General features: G+C 41.9%; 1 protein-coding gene across 2 annotated transcripts in view; it reads left to right on the forward strand.

Moving 5' to 3' along the window:
* ATP5F1C (ATP synthase F1 subunit gamma) overlaps positions 1 to 15,764 on the forward strand; it is a 29,302-nt gene extending 13,538 nt beyond the window's left edge. For both annotated transcript variants that reach the window (XM_085897959.1, XM_085897960.1), the window contains exons 6-9: positions 1,543 to 1,607; positions 4,795 to 4,950; positions 7,673 to 7,812; positions 15,172 to 15,764. In XM_085897959.1, the coding sequence (XP_085754085.1) occupies positions 1,543 to 1,607; positions 4,795 to 4,950; positions 7,673 to 7,773 (322 nt within the window). In that variant the 3' untranslated portion in view covers positions 7,774 to 7,812; positions 15,172 to 15,764. The remainder of the gene's footprint in view (positions 1 to 1,542; positions 1,608 to 4,794; positions 4,951 to 7,672; positions 7,813 to 15,171) is intronic.
* Positions 15,765 to 21,142: the final 5,378 nt, after the last annotated feature.

Genomic DNA, 21,142 nt, shown 5'->3' on the forward strand with positions numbered 1-21,142 from the left:
TTATTTGTAACAAGAAGTACTAGTCTTGGTAAAGACTATTGGCAGAGAATAGATAGTCCCAAATCGGAGTTGATATTGGGTAAGTTTCTCACACTCACACGTTAAGGCCAATTTTTTTCCCCTGCAAGAGCAGGGTCCCATCACAATCTTCTATCATGGTTCCCTTTTTGAGGCAATGTGGTTTTTAGCTCGCCTGTTCGAAGAACAGAGAGCTATAGCGATACCCCCGGCGTGAGCGTGAAAATGTTAAAGTTTTTGGTGCAAGTTATTTCCTTTCTAATGTTTTTATCTACCACACTATTTTTTTACTGATTACAATATACAAATACATATATTGCTTTTAAAATTATTTGGATCAGACTTCACTGCAATGCTTTATAAAAAATATTATTAGACTCGTCTTTTAAAAACGATAAATGTATAAACAGGCGAGCAGTGGCTTTGACACCAACTCTCTGGTTATTGTTTGTTTGTTAAAACGTTTTGTTTTATGGCCGGATGCCCCTTCTGACGCTAATACACTTCGTTGTATTGTTGCCAAAACACTTAGCCAATACGCCAATACCCCAGTACACTTAGTTGCCTCTTACGACATGCAGGGATACGGTGTACCTCTTCTGAGATTAGGTAAGTTTAACATAGGAAAAGAGTCGAGGCTGATATTTTGGGCACTTCCCTTCATCGGAGCTCAAGAGTTAAGTGTGTGTCGAGAGAGGATTATAAAGAAAGGGAGAGCATCATACATTGTATTTGCACCATGCAGTGATTCTCTCCTTGCAGTCCCGCCAATCTGCTTCGTGGATTCGTGTCTACTTCCAACAAACGCATCATTGATATAAAAATTGTCGCAGATGGATGGCGAGTTGAGCTAACGTTCTAACAAGTGTCTCTGAAAATCTTGCAGGTTGTGCCTTTTCATATGTTTTTGATACCTTTTCTTTTGAGCACGAATTCCAAGGAATTATTATTATTATTATTATTATTATTATTATTTTGTTGTTGTTAGCCCCATCCAATGTTCTCCTCTTCAAACAGTTTTTGTTGTTTTAGGTCCCTCACCTGATGCTGTACAAAATTGTAATAAAGACTATTGCCTGGTGGTTTTAAAGGTGATGCTAATTCAAATGTTTAGCTCTTCCCTACTCCGTATCCCAAAGTTATTTTTAAAAAAGATGCCCAAATGATTTTGCACCACTTCAAGTAATCTCACACGCATCTTCCTGCATGAGCGTGCCTGTTAGCTCGGTGTTTCACCTCTGATTGATTTCAAGAAGGGAGTAGGGAGGGGTGTTTAGAGAAGGATGTTGAAGACTTGAATAAAATGTAAACCTTGCCACTTAAAGGTAAGTTTATACATGCAAATAATTCACTCGATTTCCTTCCCACAGCTCACTGGGTAGATTGCCAATTTTTGCACTAGTCCCTGAAAATACCTGGTCTTCGGTCATACACCAGTAGAAATGGCATGCAAAACCATGTGACCGTAGGTGGAAATCTTTGCAATTGGTCCATGCATTCATTGATATCGCACGCGCTCTGTAGGTCTGTGGTGTCGTACAGAACAGAGGAGCAGCCCATCTATTCTCTGGAAGCCATATCCTCTGCAGGTATGATGTCATCCATAAATCCTAAATTGGCATACCTGGTGTATATATATGTATATATATATATGTATATATATATATATATATATATATATATATATATATATATATATATATTATATTATATTATATTATTTTGAGTTTCCATACCAGTTTGACCTCGAGCCATGCATGTTGATTAACAATTGCAGGGAGTTCGTGATGCATTTTTATTACACGAAACTCTATCTCCGTGTTTGACTTTTTCTTATGTTTCACGAATTAATGAAGACTGCAAAAATTTGGACTTCATTACTGTATCTCTTGATACAATTGTACTCTTGGGGAGTAGTTGCTGACATCTATCTACCCAGGTTCTTCCAGACTTTTCATCTTTATGCATTTCTTTCACATCTCTCTTAAGTCTTCCACACCTCTTTCTACTTTTTTCACATTACTCTATATTTGTGCTAATTTTTTATTTTTCTTTTCTTTTAGTCCATATTCCTCTCGTATCTCTCTTACTTTTGATTTCTCTCTCCCTCTATCTCTTCATCTATTTGTCAACGGAAGTGAATTCGTAGAATTGTTCTTTGTAATGCTCACTTGGCTGTGCCTGGATGAGTTTGAGGGTAGAGTCGGAGCAGTCGAAGCCCCAATCCTATCTGGGTTCCTCATGATGGGTCCAATGCTATATTTTGTCTTATTTGATTCAACAAGTGGGGAAACAAGATTAAACGATGCATTACAAAAGGTGGTGGTCATGTTGATGCCTAGTCAGATGTGATGATAGCTGGGGACCTGGATGCGAGTGGACATTAGATCCCACTGTATCTTTGGTGAAGAATAATCATCGGCACCCTGGCCAAATTTCGAATTCCTGCCCTAACCGACACAGGACATCAGGTGCACAGCCATGTTCCCAGAAATTATGCAACCAGCAGCCATGTAATAATAATGATACCATTTCTTCCGTGCCGTAAATGCACATAGGGCTGCCGAGGCAGTTTCATTGGCAAAGAGTGCGGTCCTGAACAGGTCGCCACTCCGACACAGGTTACCCCGAATGGTTATTACCCCAGTACACTGGTACTCATTTCACCGACCTCGGAAGGATGACATGCTGAGACAACCACACTTGCTGTTAATTCATTGGCCAACAGGAGCTCAAACTCAGGACCCTAAGGTTCCAATCCAGCTACTTTAACAATCAGCTAAGACCAGGCTTTGAGCAGCCATGTACAATACACAAATGTATTGTTGCGAATTCGCGCCTGCCGGCGTGCGGACGGCCACGTCACTCGGATCGCGACCGCGTCGCCCACCGGACGGACAATTCAGTCGTGACCCTCTCGGAACAACGCCGGGAGCTAGTCACGGGTAGGGGTTTAACTCCACCACGACCGTGCCAATTGCCCACCCGCGCAGGATAGGGTTGCTCGCCAAATTCGATCTACCTAAGTACCTGCTCGGATGGTCGACCGGGCGATCGTACCACGCCACAGGCCGACTCCGGACACGATCCGCTTAAGCGGTCCGTTCCGTGCTACAGTGATAACCGAGCGGTGTTATCGTCGGCCTCGACGGTTCCGATTTATTACCGGGCGTATTAAGCCCACTACGAACCCTTTACGTGAAGCAAGATGGAGGGTCAATAAAATAGGAAAAGAGACGAAGCAGAGCGGGCACAGTTCAACAAGCAAGCATTTTATTCACACGCACACACAGACAGGCACGTATTTACAGCAATACACAATCAAAATGAACATATAGTAACCAGAACAATAAAAGCAACGATGCAGAGCTACACCCGAATACGCGTACACACGGCAACACTTAAACAGTTCTACTTTAGCCAGACTGGCGCCACCCATGGACATTCACACCAAAAGACCAAAGAAAAGAAAGAAAGAAAGTCGCGACTTCCCTCTTGTCTCTGGTGAGTCCCTCTCCCGCGACCGTCAGCGTGGTCGCGCCTGGCCCCGACCTCTCTCGCGGCCGGTGAACCCTCTCCGGCACTCCCCGTCCGGAGGCACACACAGGTCCACCTCGCAACGGGCGCTGCCGCGTCTCCCGTCCGTGCCTTTGTGACAGGCCTGCTCCCCAAGGCGCGGGCGCAGGACCTCTTCCTGATGACCAACCAACCGAACCACCAGCCAAGATGAAGAGGAAGAAGAATCGCGAGAGGGAACCTTTTTAGGGAACCTTCTTTTTGGGAGCCTCTCAGGGAGCTTTTTTGTGCCCGCCCGTGTCCGTCTTTTATCGCGCGGGACTCTGCCCTTCCGCCCCGCCCCGTTTTCGGCCCCGCCTCCCTTCGAGCTTCTTGGAGAAGCTTCTCGAAGGGGGCGTGCCCTCACGCTTTCCCTCCACCCCGCTCCGTCCGTGGGCCGAGGGAGTCAGTTTTTGGCTTGGAGCCAGAGCATTATTCCCCCAAAAAGAGGCCCCACCTTCACATGACCTCTGACCTTTGACCTGCATCGCTCTTCCGCCACTCCAAAGCGCGGGGAAGTCAGATGGGAAAAACAGGCGGGAAAAGCCCACCGAGCATCCTTGTTGGTTTTTGTTTGCTCCTCCACGGAGATCGTAACCGCACGGAGCCTGTTGAATGGCGAATGGTGAAGATGTGGTAGCGTAGATGGTGGAGGTGGCGTGGTTGCAGTGTGGTTGGCGCTGTGATGGGGATGGCGTGGTTGTTGAAATGTTGTCTGTTTGAAATAAAAGATAGAAAAAGAAAAACGATTGACTCAAAGTGTCGCAGCCCAGATGAATCGCATAAATTCCCTCGAGACAACAGGTTAGGGCTAAGTACACATGCACCTCTCAAGATATCTCACCTACGGGCCCTTTTATGGTGTAATGCGAATTTCCACGGCCGTAACAGTATAATCACCAGATCGTGTTGTTTTGATGCAATCCGAGTGATGCTTATTTGAACGCAGCAGTGCTGAAAGGGTGGTAGTTTTGCAAGTGTAGAACCTGCTTGAGTATTACCAGCTCTCGACAATAATGATTTAACAATCCAAACCAAGGAACGGTTTCACTTAACAATTTGCTTGATAAATATAATCAACTTTGCAACGTTATTGTTGATACAGAAAGGACGCGCTCCTGAAATGACCTGATGAACCAACTATTGAATACCATGTCGATAGACGGTGTTTGAATCAGATGGGTGAAGACAAAATGCTGGTTCTTGCTGCCCACCCTGCAGACGCATTGAGCATCTACGATGACCTTGATGCTGACGTGTTGCGTAACTACCAGGAGTTTTCTATCGCCAACATAATTTACTATGGCCTCAAAGAGTCTGCATGCAGTGAGCAGAGCTCCCGCATGACCTCCATGGACAATGCCACCAACAATGCAGGTGAGACCTCATGCCATACCAATAATAACTAAGACTATTTATGGAGAGTTTCATATGAATGTTAAAGTAAAATGAAATTGAATTTCATCTTCTTTTATGCCTCTGCTGACGAAGTTGCCAGAGGCGTTGTTTTCGGTTTGTGCATACGTACGTCCATGCTAGTTTTCTCTGCAGCTGCATATCCAATTGACACTTTTCACCATAGGTGCAACTACTCGTGTGGAATGTTTTAATGATAACTAGCAGAGTACCTGGCCAATGGGCGATGTTGTTCTGACGCGTACCTTTATTTGGGTGGTGGAAAGTCAACTGTATGCTTGGTATTGGCTTTATGGTTAGGGTGGTGGGCTTTGGATCCTGGGATCCTGAGTTCAAATCCCCCTTGGCTGTTGAATTGATACCAGGTGGGGTTGACTCCACCTGTCATCCTTCTGAGGTCGACAAAATGAGTACCAACTTGCTGGTATCCTGTATCGGAGTGGTGACTCATCCATGATTGTTCCCATCAGCCAAGGAGACGACTTAAGCAGCACCAACACTCTGCACAGAGTATGGTCCCAATGGATGGGTTGGCAAATGACAGCTCTGTATAGGCAAAAAAAAAAACCCAGGTTATGTGCATCAAGCAAAAACGTACCTCCTGGCTAAAATTCAAAACTCCTCTCAATGCACTGGAAAATGTGAGGACAGGAATGCTGAACTGTAAATGGTAGATACCTGTAATATCCTCCCCCACCTGGAGGTGGTGCTACACGAAACAAATTTACGTAGAGAATCCCCCCCTCCCCACCGCCCTCCTCAAGACCACCGGCAAAGATGAAAACACCAGTGTACATTAAATGGATTTATGCTGATTCTATGTAGGAAGTTGGATGTAATCAGTGCAGAACTGTAGGTGGAGGATCGCGACAAATGCAAACATCGGTCCGTGAATTAGGCCAAAAAAAAAAAAATGTTGCATTGGCGTAACCTGCCCGTCCCTAAAAATTCCGCCGACCCTACGTTTTTTTTTTTTTGTTTTTTTTTTGTTTTTTTGTTTTTTTGCTATCGAAAAATTTTGCCGACCCTATTTTCTTGCTATTTTTGTTGTTTTGCTATCGTTTTCAAGTATCTTGTTGATTGCGATCGCGATAGCAAAAACCCGGAAGTGTTTTGGACAGAACCCGCCGACAAAAAGGGTGGTACTCGAGCCGGGGGAGATTTTGGGAGGCATTTATGAGGAAAAAAAAAATAAAAAAAGATCCCGACCGACCTACCCTATTTTTCAGTGACCCGTTACGCCAATGCAACTTTTTTTTTTTTTTTGGCCTTATAGTAAGGATTATGGCATCGGTCACATGTGGCAGCCTTGTTGAAAAAGAGGAAAAATGTTGTGGACCTCTGTATCTCTGAACCCGCTCCATGGAAAAGTATTTGAAATGTGGCACATGTCAAGTACTCTGCATAGGGATTGTGATTTTATTTATTTGTTTGTTTGTGATTTTGTAGGTGCCTGTGTTATGATGTCATAATTGCATACGTGGAACACTTTATCCGATTAGTATGAAATTTTTGAGGGTCATCTTGGGCTAAATTGTATGGGGGGTTTGTTGTGGGGAAGGGGGGGATTGAAGACTTCATCCGTCATGTGGTTCAGCAGCCACTTTTATCTTTTTTTAACATAAAAGCCTTCAAAAATCTTATCTGAAGCGGTTGAACAGATCAAGGTGAAACTTTACAGGTATGATTGCCTATCTCGGAGAACCAGAAGGTTCTCCACCTATGACCTCATAGATCACATGGTTTGACAGATATTATTTTTCTTTTGTTCTTTTTCGAAGAATAAACCTTTTAAAAATCTTCTCCAGAGCGGCTTGACAGATCAAGCAGAAAAAACACACACACACACACACACATACACACACACACACACACATACACACACACACACACACACACACACACACACACACACACACACACACACACACACACACACACACACACACACACACACACACACACACACACACACCTTGTAGATACCAGGATATTCACGAATAATTAATGTTACATGGTTTGGCAGCTGTATTGGATTGAACGAAAGTCTGAAAATTATTTTTCTTGAACTGCTTCATCAGTTGATGTGAAATGTCAGTTGTGATCAAGTAGTCATGGGAATATGTTTTCAATTTCAACCTCATTGGGAAGCACAGTCTACCAGCCAGAATTATTTAATGTTTTGCATCTTGGTTCAGGGATTTAAATTAAACTTGGGACAAGTGTGTATGTATGTATGTATATATGTGTATATATATATATGTGTATATATATATATATATATATATATATATATATATATATATATATATATATATATATATATATATATATATATATATATATATATATATATATATATATATATAGGCAGAGGCATATCTGGTAATGTCAGAGTGCCATTTTGGTTGATTATATATTTTCCTTGAGCTGAGTCTTCATGAAAAATCTCCAATGTTTCTCGACCTTGAATAAACTATGGACGGTGGTGGGTGATCAAACCAGGATGCATCCTTTGAATCGTCGTCATTCTCTCAAACAGGATGGGGTCCAACGCATTTGATAACTGGAGAGACCCTGGTTTATTTCACTTGATGTATGATCACCTTGTTGGGATGGTGGACCGTATACTTAGCAGTTTCATTCCCAGTAACTGACTTGCCTTTTATCCAACCCCTCACAGCTGATATGATCAATGCCCTTACTCTGAAGTTTAATCGTACGCGCCAGGCCGTAATTACCAGGGAACTCATCGAGATCATCTCTGGAGCTGCTGCCATCTGATACCCATGACTGTTCTGCTTTGAATCTCATTGTCGAAAGGTACTCGTTTTTAGGAGCAACAGCAGTTGTTGTAAATATGAGGTGGGGTGGGGGTTGTTAGATAGCTATGAGATACCAACCATTTATGAAATGCTGAGAGCATAGGGCTATATTTGTATCATTCTGTTGTCCACATATGTAGATTGTAAAAATGGGCTAGTAGTTACCTCTGCCACCAAAGGTGGACAGATGTTAAGTTTTCATCCCTGTCTGTCTCTCTCTGTCAGCAAGATGTCTCAAAAAGTTATGGATGGATTTGGACAAGGTGGGTGTGTGACGAGGACGAATTGATTTGATTTTGCTGAACATCCAGATATGAGAACATATTTTATCTTTTTAAGTGATTCTTCACCATTGAGAGATGGGACCAATAACGATATGTAACACAACATTTCAAAAAATTATGGACGGATTATGGCAAAACTTGGTGGATGAGTTGGGTATGTTGACGAGAACAAGGCGATTTAAATTTTGGTTCATGTCCAAACCCGTAACCCGGATCTTCACCAAGATCCGGCCTGTCATCGGGAAACAAAACATAAACTGTTCAGCCTGGCGGAGGTATGTGCTCTCCCGTGTACCGTTCTAGTTCACGTTGCTAACACAAGTAACAGGGCCATTGCCACTGCTGACTTTTTCGTTTAAAAAAATTGTCACAAACCTAATTTTGCAAAACCGCTTTTCCATTTAAAAATGGGTTCCCCCCTTACAAGGAACTTAAATACAGAAGGAGGTCATCAGGCCAATCAAGCTTGTGTAATGGTTTATATGCTCTATCCTTTTTAAATTCTGAGTGTCAGCAAGGAACCATTCTTCAAGTCTTTGGTATGACTCGGCCAGGGTTTTAACCGCTGGCCTCCTATGCTCTGAGCAGGCGCTCTAACCATTATGCCACCAAGGCTGGTTAACTTTTTTTCCCTAACCGGGAATCGAACTCAGGTCGCGGCGGTGAGTGCTCCGTATCCTGACCATGTGACCACCAGGGAAGGCTCATGGCTGTCTTACAAGATGTTGATGTCGATGTTTTAGACTTGCACATCTAAATGTTAATAAAGAAACGGTGTGGAACACAGCATTGTTTAACCCACCATTTTTTTTCGCTGCTTGTTTAGAATGTTTAAAATTCTCAAATCGGTTTTACGAGTCCCTCCACCAAAACCTCTTAACTACTGCCCCATTTAAAATCCTACCACATTCCTTAAATGTAATTATTTGTCATTAATCTCGCCAGGATTTTCTCCATTATACCTGTCTGTTTGAAACTTTGATTTGTATGTTTTGTTTGTGTCTATAAAACTCCTTTGTCCATATTCGCACTTTGCTTGTAATTTGTTTCACATTCTTATCGCCATGTCCGTTTTGGATGCACTTTCTTTTTCTTAATGGTGCAATGGGACCCACACATCGAACTTTTCAGCCATTGGTTAGATCCAGCAAGCTGATCTTTGTATGCTTGGAAACAACCCAGATGTTCAACTATGATACGACTTGTTTCAAATGAGTAACCTTCATAGTTCAATATTCTCGTACACTGATTATATCATGCAAGTAACCAATTTTGTTTTTTCTCAAATAATGTGACGATGGTCACCTCCCTGAAAATAAAGTCCAAGGCTACCTCATGCCTTCTCTAAAAAGTATTACACGTACTTCACACACATGGGAGCTTTTCCAGTGTCCATGCAAGTGGTACATCTGCTTTGTATGTGGAGAGCATGGCTACAGAAGTGCCATTGAGTTTCTTTTAACCTTCTAACTGCTTCTCCTTTTAAAATCGTAATGCAGAGATGAATATAAATAAAAGGAGTCTTTGGGAAGGACGTAACAGATCAGCATGCCTGTACAGTAGAATTCAAGACGACATATCAAGAGGGATGGTTGAACACAAAAACAGGAAATGGTATGCACATATAGTTTCTGGAACCATTGTTGCCACAAAGTTAAAAGCAGAAATGTTTTAAATGCAAAAGCAAATTCTGTACAAAACTAGAAGGGCACTCGGTAGAGCGCATACCTCCGCCCCATAATGCCTGATCCACGAGAACATATCGGGCCCAATACATTTTTGAAATATAATGCTATACATCGTTTTTTGTGCCGTATCTCTCAATGGTGAAGAATCACTTGAGAAATTCTATTACTCAGATCTTCACCAAAATATAATTTGTTCTTCCTGTCACACACCCAACATGTCCACCAAGTTTCATCTGAATCTGTGCACAACTTTTTGATATGCTGTACTGTATATCGTTTTTGGCCCTATCTCTCAATGGTGAAGAATTACTTGGTTCGATTCTTGTAGTCTAATCCGGATCTTCACCAAAATCTAATCAGTTCGTCCTTGTCAAATACCGACCCTGTCCACAAAATTTCATCCGGATCCGTCCACAACTTTTTGAGTTATCCTGTACACAGACAAAAGGAATGAATACACAGGGGTGAAAACATAACCAACTTCACCTTTGGTGGTGGAAGTAATAAAGATTTGTGGATAAGCAGGGTGATGGTTAAAAAAAAACAAAAAAACATCATAGTGACTATGGGTCCACATTTGGATAAAGTAAGGGAATGAAGTGATGACAAAAGAGAGGAGACGATATGCAAGTTAGCGGGTTAAGATGGATAGAGGTAATGGAACTAGAAAAGGTTGTGAGTGCTGATGGAGAGGAGGGTATGATTTGAGATGCAGCAAGCAATCCAAACCCTCCCCAATATGCTGCCCAACAGCTGGCGTAAGTTATCACCCTCTGTTGGTGGGGGAACATGACGTGTTGCACCCGCACATGCCCTGTCCTGCCCCACCTGGTTTTATAGAGAACAGATGAGATAGTAATATAGCTATCTCGAAATTGGACAATTCTCGTCCTCTCACAGACAACACTGAGAGACTCTCTACCCTAACACGCTCTCTTAATACAGCAAGCAGTTATACAGCTACATGAACATACATGGTGTCTTCAGCCTTAATCTAACTATTGCCCCCTTCCTCATAAATGTAACGATACTCATGGTTGGTGGAGGTTACTGTTGCTTTTTTGCTGGCCTTCCTGTTTGCTGTGTGTTTAAATTTTTAATTCTATGTCCGCCACAATCTTGCAACCCAAACATGAGAATTGCAGCTCAGCACGGCAGACAGATCAGTAACATGTCCCGTCTTCGAATCCATGCATAGTATTTTGTATCATAATATTTGTGAGTGCTGAATAATGAGGTAATGCGTTATTGAATTATACCCCATCTGAATGAATATGCTTCAGTCACCTCCTTGGCTTTCAATGGTGACTTTTTCAAGGAAATGAATATGCACAGATTGTCCACAAATTACTGTTTCAAATTCAAACTGCAATTGTAAAAATAATGAAATGGAATACAATGATGTGGTTTCATGCATATGAAAGTATTTTTTTTTTTTTTTTTTTTTTTTTTTTTGGTCAAGATCTTTATCCAAATTTGAATAGACTTTAAGGGGACTGTGCAAGAACGACTCGTACATGTGTTCAACATCCTCACCACTTGTGCGTGGCCGGCCTGTCCCATTCCTCTGGCAGGATACGTCTCCATAAACATTTCATGCTATTCCCGAATCATTTCTCTCGATGATGGCTACCCTTCATAGGTCATCCTGAAGCTGTGTAGCTAATTTTGTCTATAAACCAGGCAAAACACTGCGCTTTTTCTTGTGGGGACACCATGTGCAGTAAATCAAAATGACGTCTCTTGTCACAGGAGACTCCTTGAAATGAAAGCAAGTTCAACTACAACTGCCACTTTATAACTGCTGGCAGTGATGACCGGGTACCCAGATGTCCGCCTTTGATACAACGTGAGATTTTCTGGAGATGACAGTCGCAAAGTTTCGCTTTGATAGGATAAGTGGTTCCAGAGAAAACATTATTTAATAGTGATACAAATACAGCCCTGCTTCGAGACAGCGCGGAACAGACTAGTGATGAACCGGATAGCACAAAGTGTTCAATCTAGTCATTACATATGCAGTTAGACCTTTGTCCTGGGGACAGTCGGTATCAATTGAATTGCTATTCCTTTTCCCTCAAACGCATTCAGGTGCAGTCAAGTGTCTTCTAGATAAAAAACAAAAATCTAAAAGTTCTCAGATTCAAATAATTCTGGCTGCCAAACCGCATGACCGATCAGGTTGAAATTTTAAACTTATGTTTCACATGTCGGCTAGATTATAATTCTCAAGTTTCGCATATATTGGCACAGCGGTTCCCGTGCAAATATTACTTAATTGTTCCCCTTCAATCTAACATGGCTGCCAAACCCTGGGCCTGATCCAGTTGAAATTTCAAACCTTCATTCCACATGACTGTTCCATCATAACTCTGATGTTTCACATTTATTGATACAGTAGTTCCAGAGTAAACATTAATTACTATTTTTCCTTCAATCCACTATGGCTGCCAAACGATGTGTCGTACATCAAAAGGGGGGGGGGGGGGGTGAGAACATTTTATTCGTCATGGAGAGTCTGTCATACTGGTGGAGTTTTGCCTCGATCTGTTCAGCCGTTTCAGAGAAGAAGACTTTTAAAGTTATTAATTTTCAATCCAAGATGGCTGACGAACCATGCGACCTATGAAAGCATAAATTTATATTCTGCTTCCAATCGTGTAGTGGAACGTGTGTGAAGTTTCGTGTTGATCGGAAAAGGTGCGTTTTTCTATCCAAGATGGCCACCAAACCATGTGACGACGTCATAATTTTTATCACGTATGCAGACATCATGGAAGATGACAGTTGCAAATTTTCGCTTCGATAGGTTCCAGAGAAGCAGTTCCAGAGAAAACATTATTTAATATTTTTCTTAAATCCAACATGGCTGCCAAACCATGTGACCTATCAATTAGAAATTAACAAACTTGTATTCCCTACTCGTGTACAATATGTGTGTAAAGTTTCACCTTGATCAGACCTGCCGTTTTGGAGAAGAAGATATTTGAAGGTTTTAGGATAAATTCAAGATGGCCACCAAACCATGTGATCTATCAAGAAGAAATTAACAAACTTGAAAATGGACCTCATGGGGAATATATGTGTAAAGTTTCACCTCAATCTGTCCAGCCATTCTGGAGATTTTTAAAATTAATTAATTTTCAATCCAAGATGGCTGACTAACCATGTGACCTATGACATCACAAATTTAGATTCTGCTTCCAACCGTGTAGTGGAACACGTCTGTGAAGTTTCGTGTTAATCGGAAAAGGTGCGTTTTTCTACCCAAGATGGCTGCAAAACCATGTGACTTGTGACGTCATTTTACCATGTATGCAGACATCATGAAAGATGACAGTTGCAAATTTTCGTTTCGATAGGTTAAGCAGTTCCAGAGAAAACATTATTTAATATTTTTCTTAAATCCAACATGGCTTCCAAACCATGTGACCTATCAATTAGAAATTAACAAACTTGTATTCGCTACTCGAGTGCAATACTTCTGTGAATTTTCCCCTTGATCGGACCTGCCGTTCTGGAGAAGATGTTTGAAGGTTTGAGGGTAAATTCAAGATGGCCGCCAAACCATGTGACTGATCAATAAGAAATTAACAAACTTGAAAAAGGACCCCAAGGGGAATATATGTGTAAAGTTTCGCCTCAATCTGTCCAGCCGTTCTGGAGAAGATTTTTTTTAAAAAACAAGATGGCGGCTGAATTACATCATCGATGACGTCACCCAAAAAATTTTTGAGAGTGAATTTATGAGTAGATGACGCACAAAAAATTTCAGCTTTTTCCCATGCAGCGTTCTACTTGACATTTTCACCGGCATTCCGCTTCACTTATGACGTCACGGGAAATCACACGTGTTCCCTTCGTAAGCTTAGTAAAATGCATGAAGCAAAAAAAATTTCCATTGCATGGTTTCAGAGATACAGAGGTCCAAAATTTATCGTTTTTTCAAGATGGTGCCGCACCACGTGACCAATGATGTCATCATTATGACCTGAGTGTGCTATCAAAAAAGATACTATGGTGAAAATTTTGTGTCGATCGGACTTAGCGTTCCAGAGAAAATGATTTTTAAAGCGAAAAAGGTCGCAAAATGCCGGCGGAAAAAGAAAAATAATACACAAGCCGGTAGGCGATGAGGGATTCGCTAGGATCGAAGCGCTGGATATGATGCTTTTCATTCTGACCGATCCACCGACGAAGATTCATTGCCAAGACGTATTGGTTCACATACAATTGTTCCTCTTCCTGGCAAGATTTTTTTCCTATTGCGTATTTTGCCAACTGGCACTCCTCATAAAAAATGATGGTAAATAGACACCCAAATTTTTGAAGGACTACCATTTGAAAAATAATCGGTTTGCTGGTTTGTGCTGTGGAGCCTCGCTTTGCAGACACACACACACACACGGAAAACCCGATAAACTTCTCTCAATGCTCTTGTTTGACCACACCTCCTGAGCCACACAATATTTTTCCTACGCCACTTCCACTTTCCCACACCACTCCCACTTTTCATCAACCACGTCCACTTTCCCTAAGCTCCGCCCACTTTCCTAAGCCCCTCATAAAAAATGACGGTAAATAGACACCCGATTTTTGAAGGACTACCATTTGAAAAATAAAACCTCAATCAAAAATCGGCTCGAGTAAAATATTCTAAATATCTCGAAGTGTTTAATTCCGAAGTCTCGTTTCTCTACATTCAAAACTGAAGGACACGTATTGAAAATACTGTACGCGGTTTTTCGGCCGCTGCACAGCAACGGGTGGTTGCTCGGCAACGAAATTCAAACGCGCACATTCCCAGACCATATGACACCTGTTGGCAAAGTTTCATCGAAATCGGTTCGCTGGTTCGTGCTGTGGAGCCTCGCATTACACACACACACACACACACACACACACACACACACCCACACACACACACACACACGCACACACCCCCACACGCGCACACACACACACACACACACACACACACACACACACACACACACACACGGAAAACCCGACAATAAGGGATATATAGTGAATCCAATAAACAGAAGAAAAACAATAGGTTACCCAGTCCATTTGACTGGGTACCCTAATAAAACTGATAAATGTTTTCACATGCAGCAAACCACATCATTGTATCCCATTAATTATTTATTTTATATTTTATTTTAAATACCGTTTGAATTTGGAATGGTAATTTGTAGACACCTGTGTTACAATTCACTTGCCATTCCCTCAATCAAGCTCGTGCCCTGACTGCACAATTTTTGATGTGGCATGCCCTATCTACTCCAGCACTTTCAAGCAAAACTTGATGTTGGTTCTCATCTTTGCTTGTTATCTCTTTACTTAAAAAAATAATTAATGGATCATTTTGTCCTGCCACAGGTGATGTTAGCACCTCGCTACCTTTGGCAGAACTATGAACTGCCTCCATCTTGAAGATTGTCATTGATTTGCTGCACAAGCATTTTGAATAAACTTCGAGGCCTGTGAAGCAATTTTTGTTTTTTGTTGATCTTGTCGTAATCTATAGCTTTTCAATTTATTTTATCACCTTGTGGTGTGAATTTTGGAAATTCACTTTTTCTGCAAAATAAACAGAAGACACAGGCAACGGTAGCTCTGCCCTTTTGGACTGTATTACCTCTGTACCCTGAAGATGCATACTGTTATGGCTTGTAGCATCTCCCAAAATTTATCTCATGCCGTGGAGCTAATTCCAAAATCTTTCCACGGGTTTTGATTTCGTGCATCGTTGTCACTGCATACATCGATCTCCTCCTGGTGTGATCTTTTTATCTGACTGGTTATACCTAAACTTCAGGGGAGTTCATCGAAGCCAACATTTTCACCATGTTTCAAACAATAGCATTCTCAATGCAGTCTCTTTATCGTAAGGTTTGGTTGGAAGTGTGTCGATGTAGCCATTGTGGACATGCCATCAGTTTACAATACAATAAACAAAATCCTACTTTCTATATGGCTTTCACATGATTATGATGATGGAGTGGATAGGGAACACCCAGCTCAGAGTACATTAACATGTAGAGGGAAAGGAAGTTGTATGGTGGAAAGCTTAATGCCCATAATTTTAGAATACATACCTGAAGATCAAATTTTCCTTTTTAGGGGGATGACCTATAGATAGCTGGCTGAGCACATCCATTTGATTTTGTCGTCATGCGTTTCTATGGTCATCGTTGAGAAGGTACCAGACTGGTCCAATTTTTATTCATTTATTTATTTGGATTTATGATGTATAAAGTGAGGTCAATTGTGCCATGTGCTCGGATTTACCATCACATCGTAAAACAAATACTTTATCCATGCTTCGTGATTTACTGTCGTGGCCAAAAATATTAGCATCCTTGCACTTTTTTCAAATAACTCTTTTTCTCGAAAAATAAGTTGAAATTGACAAAAGTATTTGGTCTCCACAATTCTTTATCTCACCGTTAATATTACAGAACCTTTGTTTTTGATTTCAGAACTTAATATATCCTTTTAAATCAGAAAATAAAAAGAAATGGCATTGATAAAAATTATTGACACCCTCGACTTAATATTTGGTAGCACAACCTTTGGACAAAATAACTGTCGTCAAGTGCTTCCTATAGCCATGAATGAGCTTCCTGCACCTCTCTACTGGCAGTTTCTCCCACTCTTCTTGTGAAAACTGCTCCAGTTCTCCCAGATTTGAAGGGTGCCTTCTTCCAACTGCTGTTTACAGATCTCCCTACAGGTGTTCAATGGGATTTAGATCTGGACTCTTTGCCACTTCAGAACAGTCCAGCATTTTGTCTTGAACCATTCCTGGGTACTTTTAGAAGTGTGTTTGGGGTCATTGTCCTGCTGCAAGACCCATGACCTTCGACTGAGACCCAGCTTTCTGACACTGGGTTGAACATTGCACTCCAAAATGCCTTGGTAATCTGATTTCATGATGTCATGCACACATTCAAGGCACCCAGTGCCAGAGGCAGCACAGCAACTGGTTTTCTTTATTTTCTCCATGCTCATTGCGGTACATAAAGTGGCACAAAACAGCAGAATGACTCCTTTTCTCTGTTCAAACTGGTTGAATGAGTGGTTTTTATATTGCAGGCACCTGGAACTCACCATAGGTGAGCTTAATGCCAAAGGAAACGAGAATCACCTGCTTATAATCTAATTATTTCTGAAAGGTGCCAAGAATATTGTCTGGCCCATTTTCGGATTCCTCTCTGGAATAAGCTCAGATTTCGTCGCTTTTTTCAGCTTTTTTTTTTTTTGTTCCACTGCAAACCAAAGAAATACATGTGTGGATACCAAAAGATTTATTAATTTCAACAATTTTCTGGAAGAAATGGTGCATTACCCGAAAAAAGTGCAAGGGTGCCCATAATTTTTTGTCACGACTGTCAAAAAAAACCACACCTTTCTATATACGGTCCCACAGTTGACAGTGCAAGTCAGAGCAGAAACTCCACCATGAAGTCCATGGAATTGCCTGCAGAATTCTCAGATAGAATTGTGAGGAGGCATACATCTGGGGAAGGGTATAAAGCAATTTCTAGAGTGTTGAAAGTTCCCAAGAGCACAGTGAGCTCCATCATTAGGAAATGGAAAGAATATGGAACTACCCAGACTTCCAAGAACTGGCCATCCAACCAAACTGAGCAACAGGGCAAGAAGGACCTTGGTCAGGGAGGTGACCACTCTGACAGAACGACAGAGTTTCTTGGCTGAGATGGGAGAACCTGCCAACAGGACAACAGTCTCTGCAGCACTTCACAAATTTAGGCTTTACAGGAGAGTGGCCAGATGGAAACCACTCCTGAGAACAAGGCACTTGAAGGATTCAGTGGTATGATGGGATGAAAATTGAACACCTTGGCCTGAATGCAAAGGGATACATCTGGCGGGAACCAAGCACAGCTCATCACCCATCTAACATCATCCCCACCGTGAAGTATGGTGATGGCAGCATCATGCCATGAGGATGCTTTTCAACAGCAGAGATTTTAAGACTTGGAAGGATGGAGGAAACAATGATTGGAGCCAAATGCAGGCAAATCCTTGGGTACCTGCTTTAGAGCGCAAAAGAACTTCGACTGCGGTGAAGATTTATGTTCCAACAGGACAATGACCCCAAGCATACAACCAAAGCAACACTGGAATTGCTTCAGAACAAGAACTTGAAAGTCCTTGAGTGGCCCAGCCAAAGCCCAGACTTGAATCCCATTGAGAATCTGTGGAAAGATTTGAAGATTGCTGTTCATTGACGCTCCCCATACAACTTGAGAGAGCTCGAGCAAATCTGCAAGGAGGAATGGGAGAAAATCCCCAAATCCAGATGTGAAAATCTGATAGACATACCCAAGAACACTTGAAGCTGTAATCACTGCCAAAGGTGCTTTGGCAACATATTGACTCAGGGTTGAATACTTATTGATGCAAGACATTTCAGATTTTCATTTTTCATTAATTTGTAAAAATTTCCAAAAACATGTTTTCATTTTGTCATTATGGCGTATTTTGTGGAGATCAGTGACAAATAATTAAAATTTAACCTATTTTAAATTCAGGCTGCAACACAACAACAAAATGTGACTGGAAGGGCACTCGGCAGAGCGTATACCACTGCCACGTAATGCCTGATCCACGAGAATATATTGGACCCAATACATTTTTGAAATATGCTATTCTGCATTTCGTTTTTGGACTTGCTCTCAATGGTGAAGAATCACTTTTGAAATAAAATAATTATCATATCCAGATTCGGTTCTTCACCAAAAATCGAATCGATTCTTCCTCGTCACACACCCATGCCCACCAAGTTTCGTCCGAATCCGTCCACCACTTTTTGAGATCGTGCTATATATCGTTTTTGGCCCTCTCTCTCAATGGTGGAGAATCACTTAAATTCTGGTATCCAGATCCGAATCCGGATCTTCACCAAAATCTAATACACACCCAACCTGTCCACAACTTTTTGAGATATCCTGCACACAAACAAACAGACAGTTAAGAGGGGTGAATACATAACCTCCTTCACCTTTGGTGACAGAGGTAATAAATGTGACAAAAGCTGAGGGGGTGTGAATACTTTATGAAGGCACTGTACGTACGTCCGTTAATCTTTGAATAAAACATGTAGTCAAACTACCCGACCGATTATGGACCAAATTTGGTGCGATGCATCAGGACAGCAACGCCTTATGGGGTTGTGCTTCACATCTGGATGTGCTCCCTATAAAGGAGGGGTAAAAGGGTTATTTTGGCCACAATATTGGTCTTTTATTCAAAAATATTCTCAGAAACCAACGTCCAAATCCAGCCCAAACTCGCCACGAGCCATCGGGACCATGCCCTAACCTTAAGTTGTGCTCCTCATATCATGGACGTATCTCTCCTGGAAAGGGGGGCAAATCCCTCATTTTTAGGTCATCTCTATCATCTCAGTAGAGATGACCTAATAATAACAGTCTCGAAGTCTGTCCGTACGTCCGTCCGTCCATCCACAATCAAACCGAGTGGAGACAAATAACCAATAGTAGAATGGATAGAGGTCGATGAGACATGCACAACGATATAACTTTCAAGGTCGTCCAAGGTCGAGGTCAACGTCACGAGGCTGTCAAAGTTGCGAAAATCGTCGATTTCAAATCTTATCTCCTCCCTCATTTATCAAGAGAGATCAAATGTTATTGGTGATTCAGAAACTACGGACTATTATCTAGATTCTAGAACAACACGAGTCGTTTTTTGAAATTTGCACTTGTTCCGATTTTATAGCCCTTCAAACTTCGCTCTGATTCCAAGTATGGGCCGTTCATAAAGTACATACAAAAAAAAGTATTAACTTAAGAACCGTAACTCTCCGAGACAAATATTACATTTGAAGCTTTTGTCAGATTTAACTAAAACAATGGAACACAAGTTTATATGCACACTTACTTTCATTTATGACATTAACATTGTCTTGAATGTCAATTTGTACTTTCATTTTCATAAATGACGTGCTGTGATATTAAAAGAAAAAGGTAAATTACACCGCTTGGGACTGCATTGTCATTACTTACAAACATCGGATCATAAGGAACTGCTGGCTTTGCAAGCGATTAGCGATGTATGAGGGGGGTGGGTGGGTGGTCACTTGCCTGCATACAGAGGAGGGTGGGTGGTTTTGAAACCCGGAAGTAGAGCGTACGTACTTTATGAACTGCCCCTATTCCAGTCTGGCACAGAGTTACTTTCGACCTCTGGCAGAGATGACCGGCACTCCCGCTCGAGGGTATTTTTACGAAAACATCCTCCACAACTACCTGGGCAATCCGGACCAAATTGCATCAGGACAGTATGATCTCACGGGGTTGTGCTCCTCATCCCGATCCACCCATTTAAAAGGGGGTTTTGCTCCATATATTGGTATTTCATTTAAACATCTCAGAAATCGATAACCGGATCCAGACCAAACTGACCACGCGGCATCGTGACCATGCCCTAACATTAAGTGGTGTTCCCCATGGCCTAACAGCTCGTTCCTGTCTGCTCGCATTCGCTCCGCCGATTGATGTTAAAGATACCATTGTGTGTTTCGACAAATAACTTATCGGGGGCACCCTGAACAGATTCCTGCGTGTTCCTTGCCATGAATGTTTTGGCAACAGTGGCACCTGGGAAGGGTATGGTACTTGATGGTGATGAAGAAATGGTGTGCAGCATCTCGAATTGGGCCATTTTTAACCTTCATATTTCTACATCGTAGAGAGGGCTGATTGTATCACTGGTGTTTTGGGGGAACAAGCTGAGGCCGCCATTTATTCTTGATACCTCGCAGGCCAAATTTCCCGACATCATCTCGGAGGGAAGAATCTGTCGAGAATGTAAGATGTCGCGGCAATCGGAGTGCCATTTTGAGTTCCGACAACACGTAAGCCCATTTAAGTCCACAGCAAGATGAAGGAATCCTAAACAAACGATCGTTCGATGTCCTCCGTTAGCCTGCGAAAAGGATGGGTTGGGGACAGTGGGCAGCCATTGGAAAAGAACTCTCCACACATTCGATGGGGAAAGAAACAAATCTTTAACCACTCAGCCAGGATCAATGTTGCTCACAAATTCTCACTGATGATGGAAATAATAATTATCCACCAATGTTCCTGTGAACAAAGGATGAGTACCCCAGTTTCGAGACTGGTTCATTTCTGGACAATTCCTGATGAACTCTTGGTTGGTTATAACTTGGCGTGCCTTCTCATCGCTTCCTGGCGGGTTTAATCAAAAGATGGCGTGTTGTCCTTCACAAACATGTTGAATGTCTTATCTGTGGGTGTTGGGGTGTAAAAGGAAGCAAAATATCCATAAAGGATAT

Source organism: Eptatretus burgeri, chromosome 10 (assembly GCF_056783735.1).
Source record: "Eptatretus burgeri isolate ZD-2024b chromosome 10, Ebu_testis_v1, whole genome shotgun sequence".
NCBI classification, from domain to species: Eukaryota; Metazoa; Chordata; class Myxini; order Myxiniformes; family Myxinidae; genus Eptatretus; species Eptatretus burgeri.